The 21,631-nt window shown below is 40.2% G+C and overlaps 2 protein-coding genes across 3 annotated transcripts in view; both read left to right on the top strand.

Moving 5' to 3' along the window:
* The window catches only part of mtap (methylthioadenosine phosphorylase), a 210,291-nt gene that overhangs the window by 33,295 nt on the left and 155,365 nt on the right, over window positions 1-21,631 (top strand). The window lies entirely within an intron of this gene.
* LOC143740155 (uncharacterized) lies at window positions 679-20,565 on the top strand. 2 transcript variants are annotated; one of them, XM_077232209.1, is made up of 7 exons: window positions 679-753; window positions 1,881-2,087; window positions 2,918-3,083; window positions 4,451-4,563; window positions 7,780-7,847; window positions 20,046-20,089; window positions 20,379-20,565. In XM_077232209.1, the coding sequence occupies exons 2-5, from the start codon at window positions 2,082-2,084 to the stop codon at window positions 7,843-7,845; spliced, it is 351 nt and encodes a 116-aa protein (XP_077088324.1). In that variant the 5' UTR covers window positions 679-753; window positions 1,881-2,081; the 3' UTR covers window positions 7,846-7,847; window positions 20,046-20,089; window positions 20,379-20,565. The 2 variants fall into 2 exon arrangements, with proteins under 2 accessions (XP_077088324.1, XP_077088325.1); XM_077232210.1 differs by lacking the exon at window positions 4,451-4,563 and having other exon boundaries at window positions 20,379-20,559.

Raw genomic sequence — 21,631 nt, 5'->3', positions numbered from 1 at the left:
GATACGGCGGACTGCGATAAACCTCGGGATGAAGGGAGAGACAAATATTGCAACCCGTTCTCATTACCAGGGCGTCGTATACATACGCTTTTGTCACGTCCGTCGGCGTCTACCACCAACGCCCATGGCACCCTTTAGCGTCAATATGAGACGCACAGAGCTTTCCATTAACTCCAATGTAAACCCATCCGCGTTCCTATTGGACGCCCAGGGCACGACAAACTGAGTGATGGATAATGATATCCTTAATAAATAAATAAAAAATGTGCTTGATAATTCTTCAATACATTATGATAATGTTATAGACTTTTTTAAAATGATTTACCTTTTGATGCAGAGAAATAAAGGCATTTGTTCACAGTTTTCGACAGATGCTATTTTAATGTATTTTGTTTTAATATCCTCAACATTTTATAACTTAATAACACGAAAGTGTGCTTAATTCAACAATGCAATAGGATAATATAACAGTTATTATTTTCGATAATAGGCTAGGCCTATCCTTTGATTCTGAAAAATAAATGCGGAAGAAAAAAAGAAAATTAATTGTTAAAAGTGCGGATGTTTTTATTAGCTTATGTCTACAAATTGCCATATTTATCTTCAGCCCACCAATAGTGATAGATCAGTGGTAGATCGATATGCTTTATGCCGTAGGCACTTGTCACATGTAGCCTGGCCTGGGGTGCCACACGGTTCCCGCCTGATCATAACCGACGAGCCACGGTGACGGATCTATCTCTGAAGTGATCAGTAAGTTAGTTATAAACTCTCCAGATGATTTGTATGTTGTTAAAAAATATTTATCAAACATTAAATATTTTCAGAAAGCCGTCTGTTTACCCACAGAGAACTAATACCGCTGCAACATATTTTTCTTTTGCAACATATTTTGATGCAAAAAAAACACTTGCATAGCCTGCTAGCCTGAATTAATGTTAGCTTTCCTAGAAGATTTTAAAATTAAGTTTGATGGCAATAGTCAGATAGTCATATTCTATCTATCTGTTTTCTAAAGCATGTTCCCTTAAAGGAATATTAAGATTTACACTAAATAAATAACTTTCGAAAGCCAAGACTAATTGGGTGTGATTGAGAATACCAGGGCTAACATTTCCCTTGCCACTAGCATTTAAATAAGGTTACACCTTGCATTGATGGCATACATGCCTGTTAGTCTGTTGGTTATTTACTTACTCCTATCCCACTATCCTGTGGTGCTATACTTTAATTTTCTACAGTAATTTGAATTTGATATTAGCCTCTGAAGATTTCCTTCTGCCTTTGTCTATTGCGTCCATTCCAGCACTGTGATGTGTAATTAGCATTAAAAGTCGATTTCCTAATATGTTGAGATTTTAGCAGTTGGTGAAGTGCTGAAAGAGCAAGATAGTAAATGGTTTACTGACAAAAAAGTGTGAGGTATTTGATATTTGTTGCACTAAGTAGAAAATCTCAAAATATTGGATGAGTGTAATAACACAAGTGCAGTTGTTATAAGACTTAACATTAGCTCAGATACTATATTATACTGATACTATCAGATACTATATATACTCTAGGGAGCAGGGTGTTAATGAACAACTACTCCAAATAAGTATGATATTTCCAATTCCTGCCACAGATAAATGACAAATTAATGATCAGGTTTATCAGTTTATTCAAACGTGTTTATATAAGGTTATTATTGACTGTTCAAACTGTATCTTCTTTGCATTTAAATCTACTCTTACTGAGTCTTATGAATAAATGAACATCAGCTGCAGATGTCACTTAGCTGCAGTGTTGCTTGCTGTTATTTAGTAATACCATGTGCTGTTGTTAATGAGTAATTTTAATATGATGTTGATAATCCTGACATGATTCTTTTTTATTTGCAGAAATGACAAATCCGAAAACAAAACCATGCCCTTCCTGCCAGACTGCTAACAGGCTGAACAGAAAGACCTGCGTTGCCTGCCTGTGTTGCCTCCACATCAAGCTGGATATAAAAAAACAACAAGAAAAGGTTAAGAACAGCAACTGGGCCTCGCCAGTTAAAAAAACCCCGCAATTTCAGCAAAATTGAAAATTCTGCCCAGATGTCGGTAAGTTTTCATAATTCTGATTTAACAAGAGGTAGGCCTTCCAGATAATTATATAATCATCACAGCTGTAAATATTTTTAATATCATTAAGAGTTAGAAGGTTTGTGTTTTGTTTGCCAGAAGGGCAGGAAAAATATAGGTGGGGTTTAGGTCAATTTTAGAATAGACTTCTAAAGCTGAAAGGATCCACACTTATACAGGCTACATTGACCCGTTAGAGAAAATATTTGCAAACTGGGATCTACCATTTTTGCTTTCACATAGGTGAATCTGCCCACTTCTTTTCCACCATAAGGGCTGCAATGAACCACAATTCCTTAAAGGGTAACTAAACCCTAAATATTTTTTTAGTGAATGATCTGTAAGACTGGGGCTTTATTAATGCTGCTCATTGATTCAAGTAATTTATTTGACATTTGGGTATAAAGTGTTTTAATTCTACAGTATATGGTGTAAAAAACGTCTGAGTGCTGAACTCTTCAGGTTGAACGGTGGCTACTGCAGTTGAATTTTCCTATTGGAAGTTGTGGTGCCCTATGACGTAAGCAGGCACCAGCTAACCACACCCTTGCCTACAGAGAGACGTGTCTCAGGTGCACGCCCCTACCCTCCGCTGGGCTCTTCCCACTTTTCCAGCATTTTTCGCATATTGCCAGTGGGTGGTGTCAGGCTCTGACCAGGGGTTTAGTTACCCTTTAACAATGTTACAGCTCTTGAGTTGGTGCTGTTTAAACTGGCCTGTACACATCTAAACTGTACCATATTCTTCTGTCATCCTAATTTGTCAAACCAGAGGATACAAATATTTGTTTTCATTGTTGTTCTTGCAGGTTTTGAAACTCAATGCACTGGGTTACAAGGCCATCCTTTTTCTGGGCCATCACGACCGCAATGGCCAGATTAATGGAGATATGATCCACTTTCTTGAGCCAGCAGAAGGAGCTGCTCAAGATATCATCATGAAGATGAGCAAGCTGTATGAGCATCTGCTGAGTAGTAAGTTGTCCCTAGTGTAGCATGAAAATATATACTGTATTTATGAAAAGAATTTATATACTTTCATTTTCCCCATACAGAGTATTTAGACTGTATTTAGTAGTATTTATTAGGGCTGTCACTTTTTATTCGATGTTCGAATATGCATTCGAACATGACGTGAAATATCTGTAATCGAACGATAAATAAACTATCCGGTTTTTAAAGTGCCATGTGTAGCGCATTTTTTAACGTCTATGATTAGACCGTTTTTGTTTTTTATTTTATTGTTTGCCATCTCATCCAGTAGCGGGTGCTCTAAACGCTTTTTTTGTTCATGTGGGGCAGGGCTCGTAGATATTCGAATATATTCTAATATATTGCTTGATATTTGATATCCGTTCCAATTAGATTTTTGTCAAAAGTGACAGCCTTAGTATTTATACGTATGCCACATTCAACCATATACTATTCATATCTACATACATTTCAAGTGCCTTAGTAAAAACTTATCAACATATTACAGTGCCCCTGTAGCTCACCTGATAGAGCACGAGCATCATGTACTAAGGTTACCGCAGTTGCCCAGGTTTGATTTGAGCCAATGCCCTTTGCAGCTTGTCATCCCCTCTTCTCCCTGTTCCTGTCATTCTTTTATTGTCCCTATGCCTTTATTCATAAAAGCAAAAAGAAAACTATTACACTCCTTCAATACCACATATTAGACAACCTGTCCATCCTAATAAAGTCCCTTTAGGGCAGGGGTCGGCAAATAAGTCTGGCAACGGGCCAAATTTTTTTCAAGTCATTAGATGGTGGGCCAGGACATCGTCAATTGACCATTTATATTCTATCAATTGCTGTCTGTGCAATTAGCTCAGATGGTAGTGCACAGGACTCCAGTTCGGGGGGTTGTGTGATCAGTCCTTACGTGCTTAAGTAGTATTTTTTTTCTTCCTTTTTTCAAAAAATGTATTGTGTAGAGATCGATAGAAAGAGGGGCATTGCATTGAGCTGACATAATCTTCATAGTGGATTATCTAGCTCAAACTGTTTTAAGCGCCAGCAACTATATTAACATGGTGTTTTAAAAATTTAAATCACAGTGATATGTCTGGAAAATGCAATTAGGGTAAAGGGGGCCAGGACCCAAAGACACTTAAAACACTTTAAAATACTCTGTGTTATGTTAGTCTTAATTACGCTCATAGTGGGGGAAAACCTGAATAATGACAATACCATGTATTACAATATTTAACACTTGTAATCGTTCGACAACCTATCTAACAAGATTTGCTGCTATGTAAGCTGCAAAAAACTTCTTTAATATGTATACTGTGTATATTTATATCCCAGTTTTACTTGCATTTAATATTCAAAATTTGCAGAATTATGTGCTCATCAACCAGCTTCAGCTGAGATGGGTACAGCAGCCACTGGACCAGTTCCACCAGTGCAGGATGACTCAGCAGCTGGAGTAGCTCCAGTAGCCGAAGAATATGTGCTTCATCTTGTGCCTGTGTCACCTTGTCCCCTCTCTCACCCTCCTGCTCCCTCTTCTGTGTCCTCTCACCCTCCTGTGTCCTCTCACCCTCCTGCTCCCTCTTCTATGTCCTCTCACCCTCCTGTGTCCTCTCACCCTCCTGCTCCCTCTTCTATGTCCTCTCACCCTCCTGTGTCCTCTCACCCTCCTGCTCCCTCTTCTGTGTCCTCTCACCCTCCTGTGTCCTCTAACTCTCCTGCTCCCTCTTCTGTGTCCTCTCACCCTCCTGTGTCCTCTCACCCTTCTGTGTCCTCTCACCCTCCTGTGTCCTCTCACCCTTCTGTCCTCTCACCCTCCTGTGTCCTCTCACCCTTCTGTGTTCTCTCACCCTCCTGTGTTCTCTCACCCTCCTGTGTCCTCTCACCCTCCTGTGTCCTCTCACCCTCCTGTGTCCTCTCACCCTCCTGTGTCCTCTCACCCTCCTGTGTTCTCTCACCCTCCTGTGTTCTCTCACCCTCCTGTGTCCTCTCACCCTCCTGCTCCCTCTTCTGTGTCCTCTCACCCTCCTGCTCTCTCTCCTGTGTCCTCTCACCCTCCTGTGTCCTCTCACCCTCCTGCTCTCTCTCCTGTGTCCTCTCACCCTCCTGCTCTCTCACCCTTCTGTGCCCTCTCACCCTTCTGTGCCCTCTCACCCTTCTGTGTCCTCTCACCCTCCTGTGTCCTCTCACCCTCCTGTGTCCTCTCACCCTCCTGTGTCCTCTCACCCTCCTGGTCTCTCTCCTGTGTCCTCTCACCCTCCTGTGTCCTCTCACCCTCCTGTGTCCTCTCACCCTTCTGTGTCCTCTCACCCTCCTGTGTCCTCTCACCCTCCTGCTCTCTCTCCTGTGTCCTCTCACCCTCCTGTGTCCTCTCACCCTCCTGCTCTCTCTCCTGTGTCCTCTCACCCTCCTGTGTCCTCTCACCCTCCTGTGTCCTCTCACACTTCTGTGTCCTCTCACCCTTCTGTGTCCTCTCACCCTCCTGTGTCCTCTCACCCTCCTGCTCTCTCTCCTGTGTCCTCTCACCCTCCTGTGTCCTCTCACCCTCCTGTGTCCTCTCACCCTCCTGTGTCTTCTCACCCTCCTGTGTCCTCTCACCCTCCTGTGTCCTCTCACCCTCCCGTGTCCTCTCACCCTTCTGTGTCCTCTCACCCTCCTGTGTCCTCTCACCCTCCTGTGTCCTCTCACCCTCCTGTGTTCTCTCACCCTCCTGTGTTCTCTCACCCTCCTGTGTTCTCTCACCCTCCTGTGACCTCTCACCCTTCTGTGTCCTCTCACCCTCCTGTGTCCTCTCACCCTCCTGTGTCCTCTCACCCTCCTGTGTCCTCTCATCCTGCTCTCTCTTCGTCCTTCTTGCAGCCTACTTCTGGCCTCCCAGGAGAAGGTGCCACAAGATCCCCAAAACGTAAAATAAAAGGTTAGTAATCAAAAGACTGTTAATGTGCAAATGTAAAGGGGTAAACTGAGTTGTGTCTTGTTGTGAGTGGTCAAAGGGGGATTTGGCGGAGGAACCCTAGTATGAGTCTGATACTGCTTAATTGGGCTGGGATTATGCGGCATGTTACAACCGAACCAGGAAAAAACATCCCTCTGCACTCAATTGGATAGACCTACAACCAATCAGAGCAACGGAGTAAATGACTGGTAATGTCCACCTTGTCGTGCACGGCGAGATGCATCGCCATGATGCCTATTTCGGTTGCTTCTTTCATTTGGTCCTCCATGAGTGCGACCAAAGGAGAAACAACAATGACCACAGGGTTTTCATTGCGCCCCATCTTCTTAGCGACCATGGGGACCAGCTGATAAATTAAACGTTTGCCGAATCCCATAGGAAGGATAGCAAAAACATTTTTCTGATCGACAAATGCCTTGATCGCGGTTCCCTGTTCCTCTTTTAAAATGAATGCGCTGTCTACATCTTCTATAACAGACGCAATGGCGGAATCTACACATCTCAGTTCTTAGACGGCAACCATTCTTTGTTGTAAACGAATTCAACCAGACTGGTCTCTGCACTCACAGCCTGATCGATACCCCTTTGAAGCTGTATATTAAGGTACACATCTTGCGTAGTGTGCCTTTAAATAAGAGATCTAGCGCCAAAATGAGTTTTTGAACTCAATCTGAGCGCTTGTGTCCGCTGCTATCAGTGTCATGGATACAGTGTTCTCTTGTGGCAGCGCGCGCAGTCTTCGGACGCGCTCTTCAATCTATCGCTGTTGCGGAGACTCTCTATTCATTCCGGTGAAATCACAAAGCAAAATGCACACAAACGTGTCCCTACTTGATATAGACTGTAACCAATAATGAACATATTCAGTTTTGATGAGAGAAAAACAACTGTACCTCTGACCTCTGACACACTTGGCAAAAGATTACCACTGGACCATTAAAGAACTCAAACAAAACCTGCGGATCAATGCATTTATTTAGGGGTTGAGCAGAGAGACTCATTCTCTTTTCCTATTCTCTTCCGACCGCGTTTTCTTTGCTTTTTCCATCGTCGAGTATCACGTCTGAAATGCACGCAAGTGTCTTCGTGCTTCTTATGTTGTTGTTGATGTGTGTGACGTTGATGCCGTAAAGCATGTCGTGATTCTCGTGAGATGTGTCAGGGCGCTCCTCTCAAACTTGCATTGCTGGTTTTTCCAGCGGCGTCCCCCCAAGCTTTTCTACAAGGATGATTCGCCCTACTATGAGTTTGTTTACCACCGAAATGACTTTGAAACTGTTATATTAAGGTACAATTCTTGCATAGTGTGTCTTTAATTACAGCCCAGGTAGAAATTAACCAAAGTTTCCCCTTAATGCCCAGTTTGACTAGAAATGATGGTGGACCAGAAGTGGCACACAACCAATAGGGTGCTGACCAATCTCAAATTCATCCTCAGCACTGCACAATTAACTATAGTTTATTTCCGTTTAACATTTTAATTAGTGCTTTTGTATTATTGTACTGTGTATTGACTGCTATGTTGCAGAAGGGAGTTACAAACTAAATTTCACTTTACAACCTGTTGTAATGTTACAAAAAATCTAACATTTTACTTTGTACTTTGTATAGCTTACTAAACTTTTGATATCTGGGTAGGAACACTGACACTAAACATTTGATATCTGGGTAGGAACACTGACCCAAAACTAATGCAGTCTACTACAAACCACATATAATTTTTCATTTGTCATTTTTCAGAATGCAGAAAACATCGTGCCCAGAAAATCTTCCTATACCAAGGCATTGTGGACAGAAGAGTTATAAATGTGAGTAATTAGGGCCCAAGCCCTGAAAGGGCGAAGGCCCTATTGTTTTCCTAAGGATTATTAGGGCCCAAGCCCTGAAAGGGCGAAGGCCCTATTGTTTTCCTAAGGATTATTTATTAGGGCCCAAGCCCTGAAAGGGCGAAGGCCCTATTGTTTTCCTAAGGATTATTTATTAGGGCCCAAGCCCTGAAAGGGCGAAGGCCCTATTGTTTTCCTAAGGATTATTTATTATTAGGGCCCAAGCCCTGAAGGGCGAAGGCCCTATTGTTTTCCTAAGGATTATTAGGGCCCAAGCCCTGAAAGGGCGAAGGCCCTATTGTTTTCCTAAGGATTATTAGGGCCCAAGCCTTGAAAAGGCGAAGGCCCTATTGTTTTCCTAAGGATTATTATTATTATTATTATTATTATTATTATTATTATTATTATTATTAGGGCCCAAGCCTTGAAAAGGCGAAGGCCCTATTGTTTTCCTAAGGATTATTAGGGCCCAAGCCTTGAAAAGGCGAAGGCCCTATTGTTTTCCTAAGGATTATTATTATTATTATTATTATTATTATTATTATTATTATTATTAGGGCCCAAGCCTTGAAAAGGCGAAGGCCCTATTGTTTTCCTAAGGATTATTATTATTAGGGCCCAAGCCTTGAAAAGGCGAAGGCCCTATTGTTTTCCTAAGGATTATTATTAGGGCCCAAGCCTTGAAAAGGCGAAGGCCCTATTGTTTTCCTAAGGATTATTATTAGGGCCCAAGCCTTGAAAAGGCGAAGGCCCTATTGTTTTCCTTAGGATTATTTTTAGGGCCCAAGCCTTGAAAAGGCGAAGGCCCTATTGTTTTCCTTAGGATTTTTTTTTTTTTTTTCTCCTCTTTTATTTTTCTTACGACTATTCGGGCACTTTTGGGGCTCTTAACGTGCACGAAAACTCTTGAAACTTTGCACGCGGGTCAGAACCCGCGGCCATCAGGGTCGGGGTGAAGATGGTACCCGGGCGTGGCAGGGGGGCTCGACAGCGCCCCCTGGAACGGGGTCCGAAAACTTGGTCCATAAATCAAACACGCTTGTATGTAAGAATATGAAACTCGGTACACATATAGATCTCATCGGTTCATATATACTTCATGCTCTTACTTTTTACCCCAGCCCAACAGGAAGTCGGCTATTTAGGGTTGTTTGTAAAACGCATGCAATGGAATTTAAAGTACTTCTCCTAGAGAATTCAAAGAAATGCCACGAAACTCGGTCAGCATGAAGTCAAGACATTGAGGATGAAAAATTGCGAGGGGATTTTTGATATCTCGAACGGTGTGGCCGTGGCGAGGAAACGAAATTATGGCGAGAAACGTGAAACAGGAAGTGTGTTATAACTTCTGCATACATTAACTGATCTTGATGAAACTTCAGCAGTGTGTTCGTTGTAAGAGGCCGATCACATGGATGTGACTTTTGTGAGTCAAAGTTATAGCGCCACCAACTGGCAGCAGGAAGTGTGTCACTTTCAAAATGCTTCGAAATCACCCTCTTATTTTAACCCAATTTGCTTCAAACTTCATCTGTATAATGTAAACATACGCCATATGTAGACCTGTGAATGGATTCTTGATATCTTTGATACTGTTGCCGTGGCAACACATCAAACTTTAAAATTCTTTTTTGATGCTTTTGAGACTCTTAGCATCCTTGAAATTGCATGAAACTCGACAGACATGTCACATATATTAGCCAGTAGACATGTGCAAAGTTTCAGGAACGGGCGTGGTGCAGGGACTCAGTAGCGCCACCTTTTGACAAAAGTGAGAGGGTTAGTTTCATAGTTTTACCTGCAATCTTAAAACTCGGTAGGCATATTGTTCAGATCAAGCCGGACAACTTTCTAATTTACAGATTTTGGTTCCGAACAACAGGAAGTCAGATATTTTGGTTTGAATGGGATGTTTTGGAGTAATCTCTGTCCCTCTCTCCCTCTCTCTGCATACCTCTGTGTCTGTGGGGGGAGGGGGATGTGTCTGTTTGAGTGACAAAGCTTTTAATTATTGTTGATCAAGGTTTTGGGGGCTTTTGGGGCCCTTAACATCCTCTAAAACTCTTGAAACTTTGCACACGGGTCAGAACCCGTGGCCATCAGGGCCGGACTGAAGCTGGTACCCGGGCGTGGCAGGGCGGACCGACAGCGCCCCCTGGACTGGGATTCGAACACTTGTCCATAAATCAAAGACACTTGCATGTAATAATATGAAACTCGGTACACTTATAGATCTCATTGGGTTGAACAACTTTCGTGCTCTAAGTTTTACGACATCCCAACAGGAAGCCAGCTATCATGGTTTGTTTGGAAACGCATACCCCTGAAATTCTATTTAATTCTCCTTGGGAATTAATCGGATTTCAAGCAAACTCGGTCAGCATGACGTCAAGACATTGATGATGCTAAATTCCGGAGGGATTTTTGATATCTCGAACGGTTTGGCCGTGGCGAGGAAATTAATTTTATGACTAAAAAAGGACACATAAAGTGTGTTATAACTTTGCTCGTTTTACCTACAGTTACAAAACTTGCCACGCATATTGTTCTCATCAAGCCAATCGACTTTCTAATTTAAAGTCATTAGCTCAGAGCAACAGAAAGTCAGATATTGTAGTTTGAATGGATTTCTTGTCCCCCTGCCATTCTGTTTGTGTGTGTGTGTGTGTGTGTGTGTGTCTGTGTGGGGAGGGGGGGAGGGGAGGAGGGGAGGGGGGGGGGGCTCTTTGAGTGATAGTTTAGTTTAAACACCAACTCATACATAGGGCCATACTGCCCTCTTGTGTTCAAAATTATATACATATTTGGTATGTGACTGAGGATCGAGAGCTTTTAAATACGGACGTCCACATTGATAATGGTGGCTCTTGCAGAGCGCTCGAATGAATAAATTAACTAAACGTTCGCTCAGCTCTGCTCGCTCGTCGCCATGGACGCGCACCGTTATGAATGCCCAGTGTTTCCCCTAGGATTTTTTTTCAGGGGGGGGGGGATTGGGGGAACTGCTAGTGTTGCGGAGCGGGTGTATTACGAATACGTGGTGTACATTTTTTAGCAATCAAAAAGCATGTCTAATTAATTGAAATAGTGTATTATGAATCATTAAACGTATACAAAATTTAAAAAAAAATATGAAAAAAAATGTCACACTAATTCTGTGTTGTGTTTTTTCTGGTAATAAAATGAAGACATAAAACACAAATTTGATCATTTATCATCAATTTTAATCATATGAAATTAAATAAACTTTTTGTCAAATAACGTGCTGCACAATGAGCTTTACTGTTAAAGTCCCCATGAATTCAAAATTGACCATACTTACTTTGTTTGCTTAAATTGATCGTTTTGTGGTGAACAATTCATCCATGCAAGTCAATCCACACAAAAAAATTGTTTGGCTTCGTAATCTTTAATCAAAATCTGAAATTTCCCCTCCCCTCTGCGTTGGAGGACCTTGCCTGATGACGTAGGTTTCACGGTTTGGGCGTCTTCTTAACATCCGTAATCACGCCCCTCCAACTGACAGTAGACAGGCTGAATGAAAACACCTACTTTTCTAGATCCAATCAGGTGCTAGTTGGGGAAAAAGCCACGCCCACCATTTTGCCTCATTTAGTATTCCGTTTCTCTCGGAAATACGTCACAACACTGGAGAAAAGTCGTTTGCAACTTCCGGTTCACGGGGACTTTAAAATTAAAACATGGATTATTCCTTAAATTCAGTTTTGATGATAATTTATTTGGATTAGTGTTAGTATTATTACATTGGGACATATCTAAATTCTACTGTACAACGGTAATATATTTCTGTCAAGTTAAACCGAACTTTTATTTTGACGGGTTGCCGTGAAGACCTTTTGAGTTTGTTTGTTTATGTCATAATGATAGTTTTTCTCAAATGAAGCGGTTAAATGATCACGAAGTGACTTTCGGAGTGGATCTAGAGCCTAAATACTAGTATCTATTAATAGGTACTAGTATCTAAAAGGTAATTTTCTCTCTCTCTCTCTCTCTCTCTATCTCTGAGCCAATATGGCAAGCCGTTTTAACATTTAATCATTTTAACCTACTAGTCTCTATTTTCATGCTACTAGTACTTATTTTTTAGATACTAGTATCTATTCCATTAAGTACTAGTACTTATACATTAGCGACTAGTGCTTATTCTGTTTAGAATATTCAAAGTGCTTATTCAATTTTTAAGCTTATTTATATTTTCAGAGCAGAAAATCCGATTTTTCTGCTTATTCAATATTGCATCTAAAATGTAAGTGACTTGACGTGTGTATTTGTGTGTGTGTGTGTGTGTGTGAGAGAGAGAGATTGTGTCTGTTACAGTGACAAGAGTTTAACCCTTTAAGGCCTTGTCTTTTTGGATATATATCTTTTTTTTTATAAAAAAAAAAGTGCATACAAGCCATATATTTTAAATGTATTGTTTGCTTTAAATTAAATTAAGATTGTATGTTTGGTAATTGAACCTAAATAAATTTAAAACTAATGTGCTATATTTCAGATAAATATATTTGTTTTCCTTCATTTTAATCAACACTAACTTTATTCTCATCTGAATTATAAATAACTTATTTCTGTATAAAATACAAAATCCCGAATAATCCAGACCAACCAGAGCGCACTATTTCTACAACATCATCAGTGTTGAAGCAGAACTACCAGAGCCGTTCGGCAGATAGCGAGCAGATATTTTGTGTCACGTCGTGCACAATAACCCTAAAGGCACCAGGGTGGCGGTGCCACCGGCTTTATATATATATATATATATATATATATATATATATATATATATATATATAAATATAGCTGCGAGCAGCGATGAAGGGCCAAAGCCGGCGGTACCGCCACCCCGGTGCCTTTAGGTAACTAAAGGCACCGGGGTTGCGGTGCCACCGGCTTGGGCCCGTAATCGCTGCTCGCAGCTATATATATTTTTTTTTCTCCTCTTTTATTTTTCTTACGACTATTCGGGCACTTTTGGGGCTCTTAACGTGCACGAAAACTCTTGAAACTTTGCACGCGGGTCAGAACCCGCGGCCATCAGGGTCGGGGTGAAGATGGTACCCGGGCGTGGCAGGGGGGCTCGACAGCGCCCCCTGGAACGGGGTCCGAAAACTTGGTCCATAAATCAAACACGCTTGTATGTAAGAATATGAAACTCGGTACACATATAGATCTCATCGGTTCATATATACTTCATGCTCTTACTTTTTACCCCAGCCCAACAGGAAGTCGGCTATTTAGGGTTGTTTGTAAAACGCATGCAATGGAATTTAAAGTACTTCTCCTAGAGAATTCAAAGAAATGCCACGAAACTCGGTCAGCATGAAGTCAAGACATTGAGGATGAAAAATTGCGAAGGGATTTTTGATATCTCGAACGGTGTGGCCGTGGCGAGGAAACGAAATTATGGCGAGAAACGTGAAACAGGAAGTGTGTTATAACTTCTGCATACATTAACTGATCTTGATGAAACTTCAGCAGTGTGTTCGTTGTAAGAGGCCGATCACATGGATGTGACTTTTGTGAGTCAAAGTTATAGCGCCACCAACTGGCAGCAGGAAGTGTGTCACTTTCAAAATGCTTCGAAATCACCCTCTTATTTTAACCCAATTTGCTTCAAACTTCATCTGTATAATGTAAACATACGCCATATGTAGACCTGTGAATGGATTCTTGATATCTTTGATACTGTTGCCGTGGCAACACATCAAACTTTAAAATTCTTTTTTGATGCTTTTGAGACTCTTAGCATGCTTGAAATTGCATGAAACTCGACAGACATGTCACATATATTAGCCAGTAGACATGTGCAAAGTTTCAGGAACGGGCGTGGCGCAGGGACTCAGTAGCGCCACCTTTTGACAAAAGTGAGAGGGTTAGTTTCATAGTTTTACCTGCAATCTTAAAACTCGGTAGGCATATTGTTCAGATCAAGCCGGACAACTTTCTAATTTACAGATTTTGGTTCCGAACAACAGGAAGTCAGATATTTTGGTTTGAATGGGATGTTTTGGAGTAATCTCTGTCCCTCTCTCCCTCTCTCTGCATACCTCTGTGTCTGTGGGGGGAGGGGGATGTGTCTGTTTGAGTGACAAAGCTTTTAATTATTGTTGATCAAGGTTTTGGGGGCTTTTGGGGCCCTTAACATCCTCTAAAACTCTTGAAACTTTGCACACGGGTCAGAACCCGTGGCCATCAGGGCCGGACTGAAGCTGGTACCCGGGCGTGGCAGGGCGGACCGACAGCGCCCCCTGGACTGGGATTCAAACACTTGTCCATAAATCAAAGACACTTGCATGTAATAATATGAAACTCGGTACACTTATAGATCTCATTGGGTTGAACAACTTTCGTGCTCTAAGTTTTACGACATCCCAACAGGAAGCCGGCTATCATGGTTTGTTTGGAAACGCATACCCCTGAAATTCTATTTAATTCTCCTTGGGAATTAATCGGATTTCAAGCAAACTCGGTCAGCATGACGTCAAGACATTGATGATGCTAAATTCCGGAGAGATTTTTGATATCTCGAACGGTTTGGCCGTGGCGAGGAAATTAATTTTATGACTAAAAAAGGACACATAAAGTGTGTTATAACTTTGCTCGTTTTACCTACAGTTACAAAACTTGCCACGCATATTGTTCTCATCAAGCCAATCGACTTTCTAATCTAAAGTCATTAGCTCAGAGCAACAGAAAGTCAGATATTGTAGTTTGAATGGATTTCTTGTCCCCCTGCCATTCTGTTTGTGTGTGTGTGTGTGTGTGTCTGTGTGGGGAGGGGGGGAGGGGAGGAGGGGAGGGGGGGGGGGCGCTTTGAGTGATAGTTTAGTTTAAACACCAACTCATACATAGGGCCATACTGCCCTCTTGTGTTCAAAATTATATACATATTTGGTATGTGACTGAGGATCGAGAGCTTTTAAATACGGACGTCCACATTGATAATGGTGGCTCTTGCAGAGCGCTCGAATGAATAAATTAACTAAACGTTCGCTCAGCTCTGCTCGCTCGTCGCCATGGACGCGCACCGTTATGAATGCCCAGTGTTTCCCCTAGGATTTTTTTTCAGGGGGGGGGGGGATTGGGGGAACTGCTAGTGTTGCGGAGCGGGTGTATTACGAATACGTGGTGGTGTATTACGAATACGTGGTGTAAATTTTTTAGCAATCAAAAAGCATGTCTAATTAATTGAAATAGTGTATTATGAATCATTAAACGTATACAAAATTTAAAAAAAAATATGAAAAAAAATGTCACACTAATTCTGTGTTGTGTTTTTTCTGGTAATAAAATGAAGACATAAAACACAAATTTGATCATTTATCATCAATTTTAATCATATGAAATTAAATAAACTTTTTGTCAAATAACGTGCTGCACAATGAGCTTTACTGTTAAAGTCCCCATGAATTCAAAATTGACCATACTTACTTTGTTTGCTTAAATTGATCGTTTTGTGGTGAACAATTCATCCATGCAAGTCAATCCACACAAAAAAATTGTTTGGCTTCGTAATCTTTAATCAAAATCTGAAATTTCCCCTCCCCTCTGCGTTGGAGGACCTTGCCTTCATAGGTTTCACGGTTTGGGCGTCTTCTTAACATCCGTAATCACGCCCCTCCAACTGACAGTAGACAGGCTGAATGAAAACACCTACTTTTCTAGATCCAATCAGGTGCTAGTTGGGGAAAAAGCCACGCCCACCATTTTGCCTCATTTAGTATTCCGTTTCTCTCGGAAATACGTCACAACACTGGAGAAAAGTCGTTTGCAACTTCCGGTTCACGGGGACTTTAAAATTAAAACATGGATTATTCCTTAAATTCAGTTTTGATGATAATTTATTTGGATTAGTGTTAGCATTATTACATTGGGACATATCTAAATTCTACTGTACAACGGTAATATATTTCTGTCAAGTTAAACCGAACTTTTATTTTGACGGGTTGCCGTGAAGACCTTTTGAGTTTGTTTGTTTATGTCATAATGATAGTTTTTCTCAAATGAAGCGGTTAAATGATCACGAAGTGACTTTCGGAGTGGATCTACAGCCTAAATACTAGTATCTATTAATAGGTACTAGTATCTAAAAGGTAATTTTCTCTCTCTCTCTCTCTCTCTCTCTCTCTATCTCTGAGCCAATATGGCAAGCCGTTTTAACATTTAATCATTTTAACCTACTAGTCTCTATTTTCATGCTACTAGTACTTATTTTTTAGATACTAGTATCTATTCCATTAAGTACTAGTACTTATACATTAGCGACTAGTGCTTATTCTGTTTAGAATATTCAAAGTGCTTATTCAATTTTTAAGCTTATTTATATTTTCAGAGCAGAAAATCCGATTTTTCTGCTTATTCAATATTGCATCTAAAATGTAAGTGACTTGACGTGTGTGTTTGTGTGTGTGTGTGTGTGTGTGTGAGAGAGAGAGAGATTGTGTCTGTTACAGTGACAAGAGTTTAACCCTTTAAGGCCTTGTCTTTTTGGATATATATCTTTTTTTTAATAAAAAAAAAAGTGCATACAAGCCATATATTTTAAATGTATTGTTTGCTTTAAATTAAATTAAGATTGTATGTTTGGTAATTGAACCTAAATAAATTTAAAACTAATGTGCTATATTTCAGATAAATATATTTGTTTTCCTTCATTTTAATCAACACTAACTTTATTCTCATCTGAATTATAAATAACTTATTTCTGTATAAAATACAAAATCCCGAATAATCCAGACCAACCAGAGCGCACTATTTCTACAACATCATCAGTGTTGAAGCAGAACTACCAGAGCCGTTCGGCAGATAGCGAGCAGATATTTTGTGTCACGTCGTGCACAATAACCCTAAAGGCACCAGGGTGGCGGTGCCACCGGCTTTATATATATATATATATATATATATATATATAAATATAGCTGCGAGCAGCGATGAAGGGCCAAAGCCGGCGGCACCGCCACCCCGGTGCCTTTAGGTAACTAAAGGCACCGGGGTTGCGGTGCCACCGGCTTGGGTCCGTAATCGCTGCTCGCAGCTATATTTATTATTATTATTATTATTATTATTATTATTCTAACGACTATTCGGGCACTTTTGGGGCTCTTAACGTGCACGAAAACTCTTGAAACTTTGCACACGGGTCAGAACCCGCGGCCATCAGGGCCGGGCTGAAGGTGGTACCCGGGCGTGGCAGGGGGGCTCGACAGCGCCCCCTGGAACGGGGTCCGAAAACTTGGTCCATAAATCAAACACGCTTGCATGTAATAATATGAAACTCGGTACACATATAGATCTCATCGGTTCATATATACTTCATGCTCTTACTTTTTACCCCAGCCCAACAGGAAGTCGGCTATTTAGCGTTGTTTGTAAAACGCATGCAATGGAATTTAAACTACTTCTCCTAGAGAATTCAAAGAAATGCCACGAAACTCGGTCAGCATGAAGTCAAGACATTGAGGATGAAAAATTGCCAGGGGATTTTTGATATCTCGAACGGTTTGGCCGTGGCGAGGAAACGAATTTATGGCGAGAAACGTGAAACAGGAAGTGTGTTATAACTTCAGCATACATTAGATGATCTTAATGAAACTTCAGCAGTGTGTTCGTTGTAAGAGGCCGATCACATGGATGTGACTATTGTGAGTCAAAGTTATAGCGCCACCAACTGGCAGCAGGAAGTGTGTCATTTTCAAAATGCTTTGAAATCACCCTCTTATTTTAACCCGATTTGATTCAAACTTCATCTGTATAATGTAAATACACGGCAGATGTAGACATGTGAAAGGATTATTGATATCTTTGTTACTGTTGCCGTGGCAACGCATCAAACTTTAAAATTCTTTTTGGATGCTTTTGAGACTCTTAGCATGCCTGAAATTGCTTGAAATTGCATGAAACTCGACAGACAGATCACATTTATTAGCCAGTAGACATGTGCAAAGTTTCAGAAACGGGCGTGGTGCAGGGACTCAGTAGCGCCACCTTTTGACAAAAGTGGGGGGGGTTAGTTTTATAGTTTTACCTACAATCATAAAACTCGGTACGCATATTGTTCAGATCAAGTCAGACAACTTTCTAATTAACTGTCATTAGCTCAGACCAAGAGGAAGTCAGATATTTTGGTTTGAATATGGTCATTTTCTCTCTCTCTCTCTCTCTCTGAGCCAATATGGCAAGCCGTTTTAACATTTAATCATTTTAACCTACTAGTCTCTATTTTCATGCTTCTAGTACTTATTTTTTAGATACTAGTATCTATTCCATTAAGTACTAGTACTTATTCATTAGCGACTAGTGCTTATTCTTTAGTACTAGTGCCTATTCTTTAGATACTAGTGCTTATTCTTTAGATATTCTTTTGAATACGTATTAGTAGCTAATGAATAAGTACTGGTATCTATTTAATAGGTACTAGTATCTAATGACTTAGTACTAGTATTTATTGAATAAATACTAGTATCTATTAATAGGTACTAGTATCTAAAAGGTCATTTTCTCTCTCTCTCTCTCTCTGAGCCAATATGGCAAGCCGTTTTATCATTTTATCATTTTTACCTACTAGTCTCTATTTTCATGCTACTAGTACTTATTTTTTAGATACTAGTATCTATTCCATTAAGTACTAGTACTTATTCATTAGCGACTAGTGCTTATTCTGTTTAGAATATTAAAAGTGCTTATTCAATTTTTATGCTTATTTATATTTTCAGAGCAGAAAATCCGAATTTTCTGCTTATTCAATATTGCATCTAAAATGGAAGTGACTTGACGTGTGTGTGTGTGTGTGTGTGTGTGTGTGTGTGTGTGAGAGAGAGATTGTGTCTGTTACAGTGACAAGATTTTAACCCTTTAAGGCCTTGTTTTTTGGATATATATCTTTTTTTATTAAAAAAAGTGCATACAACCCATATCTTTTAAATGTATTGTTTGCTTTAAATTAAATTAAGATTGTATGTTTGGTAATTGAACCTAAATAAATTTAAAATTAATGTGCTATATTTCAGATCAATATATTTGTTTTCCTTCATTTTAATCAACACTAACTTTATTCTCATCTGAATTATAAATAACTTATTTCTGTATAAAATAAAAAATCCCGAATAATCCAGACCAACCAGAGCGCACTATTTCTACAACATCATCAGTGCTGAAGCGGAACTACCAGAGCCGTTCGGCAGATAGCCAGCAGATATTTTGTGTCACGTCGTGCACAATAACCCTAAAGGCATCAGGGTGGTGGTGCCACCGGCTTTTTATTTATATATATATATATATATATATATATATATATATATAGCTGCGAGCAGCGATGAAGGGCCAAAGCCGGCGGTACCGCCACCCCGGTGCCTTTAGGTAACTAAAGGCACCGGGGTTGCGGTGCCACCGGCTTGGGCCCGTAATCACTGCTCGCAGCTATATTTTCCCTTTGTTCCTCTTGGGCTTTTGCCTTTGTGCCGACAAAAGCCATGGCAGGAGACATTATGTCTCCACTTCCACACCACTGTACATGAATAAAGCCAAAACATCCAAAATACTGCCGCTGATGTTATTTTGAGCCTGAGTCTGCGCAGAAAAGACTATAAAGTGGCTCAACGTACAATGTCATTAGCCCCCATTCACTGTGAATCCTATGTGCACATGGCTTTAATCAGACATTACACATGATTTGTACCAGGGAGCCGGCAGGATGATAAGTCCAAACCAAATGATTCACAGGGTTGTGTTTACCCTGTTAATGTCCGGACATCTTAGAGTATATTGTGACACTATAAATCTGTGTCTATTTTGTTGAGAATCGCCTGTCTCTTTATATCTCCATAGTCCATTAATCCCACACCATCCATTGCTGCATTCACAAATGTGAATGTGAACGCATGTGAATGCAGCAATGGAGGGTGTGGGATTAATGGACTATGGAGATATAAAGAGACAGGCGATTCTCAACAAAATAGACACAGATTTATAGTGTCAGAATATACTCTAAAACCTGGCTGTATATTGTAATTCATACTTTGATAGTATTTAGGAAAATGATTAACTTTATAACAGAGTGAAATAGTAGACAAATGTGCTTTTTCATAAATCGTCTTACAAAAGCTCTAAATGCAATGCTTTCTTAACTAACTATAACTTATGTCTATATGTCTTTGGTTTCAGGGAAAAGAAGAAGTCAAAGTTATGTGGACCCCTTGCTCAATTTGGTAGGTCCTAACCCTCCTAGATGAAATAAAGTGGTGTAATGGACTGGAACCAGGTTCATACATTGACAATACAGTAGTAACCGCCATATTTTGAATGAGGTTATTTGGACAATCATGTTAAGACAAAGATTTTAGTTGTTTTTAAGATATAATTCTGTACATGTGTAGTATGACATATAAAGACAGAGGGTATGTTTCACGTAAAGACAGAGGGTATGTTTCACATGTCAAAGCTGAGGTTATTCTTTTAACTTTTATTGTGTGTGTTCTTCCTTTCATTCCTGGACAGTGCCAAAGTGTGGAATGACACCTGGGAGCCAGCACAACAATATTCATGAATCCATGGCAACAGCAGCACATGCAGAAACTGGTGGCTCCGACAGTCTTGGCACAGTTTCTTCTTATAAAGAGCATGCTGTCATTTATAAATTGTTTCTTCATCATTTCATTGATGTTCACTTTTGAAATAAAGTTGATTTTTTTCATTAGAGTCGACGTGTGCTGTTTAAGCATTATCCGTTTTGATAAGAATGCCAATCATGATAAAACACTGCCTGTGCTTTTATAAGCAACATGCCTTCACTGCCAGTTTGAAAACAGTCTACAAACACCCTGAAATAAGTTTTAGAAAACATGTTACATCTACCGCATTTCAGAGTTTATGTGTTATGTTTTGTTAATTTGATGATTTTTGTCACCTTATCGTTATGCACATACATTCAGGTAAATGGATGTTCTTAAATGTATTTGGTAATGATTACACTGCACTGTAAGAAGAAAACTGACATTACAATTTACCCTATCTGATGGGGTCTCATTAGGATTGATTGAGACATTCAATTCAATTTTACTTGTATAGTGTTAAATTTTCCCAACGCACTTTACAGAGCCTGAAACCCTGTATAACAACCTTGGTAGGCAATAGGGCCAGGGAAAAACTCCCTATTTGACATGAAGAAACCTTGAGTAGTTACCAGAGTGAAAGGAGTTACCCATCTGCTTGTGACTGGCTGGGTATAATATAACAATTAATATAATATTTAGTCATTTAGCTGACGTTTTTGACCATTGTGCCTTATAATTGGAACACAATTGCTTTACAATATACCAGAGGTTGCATGTCTCTGGAGCAACTGGGTGTCTTGCTCAGGGACACAATGGTGGACTGGAAATTGAGAAGACGGAATGCCAATGATCCTGCATCAATGATTTTGTACCTCTAGCTCTTCGGAGAGATCCATTGTCAACCAACTTCAAAATGACTCACAGATTGGATGATTGAAGGTCAGGTATATTACAACATTATATGGTCAACCTCTATAATGGCAACATTGAGGTAATGGATCATAAGCCTCATCTTTGAGAGCAAGCGGGCACACAGTATGTCAATGCATCACATGCAGAGCAGGGTAGGTGTGCAGCAGGTTGATGGGAATAGGCAGCTATAAGCATATTGCCTCTAGAAGTACTGTAGATTAGATCCAAAAAGGAATCCTAAAGTTATAAATAAATAAATAAAATATCTAGGGTATTGTAAATAAT

This window comes from Siphateles boraxobius, unplaced genomic scaffold, assembly GCF_051911475.1.
Source record: "Siphateles boraxobius isolate OS27281-9 unplaced genomic scaffold, OSU_SipBor_1 17, whole genome shotgun sequence".
Lineage (NCBI taxonomy): Eukaryota > Metazoa > Chordata > Actinopteri > Cypriniformes > Leuciscidae > Siphateles > Siphateles boraxobius.
This window is presented reverse-complemented; position numbering and strand designations above follow the sequence as displayed.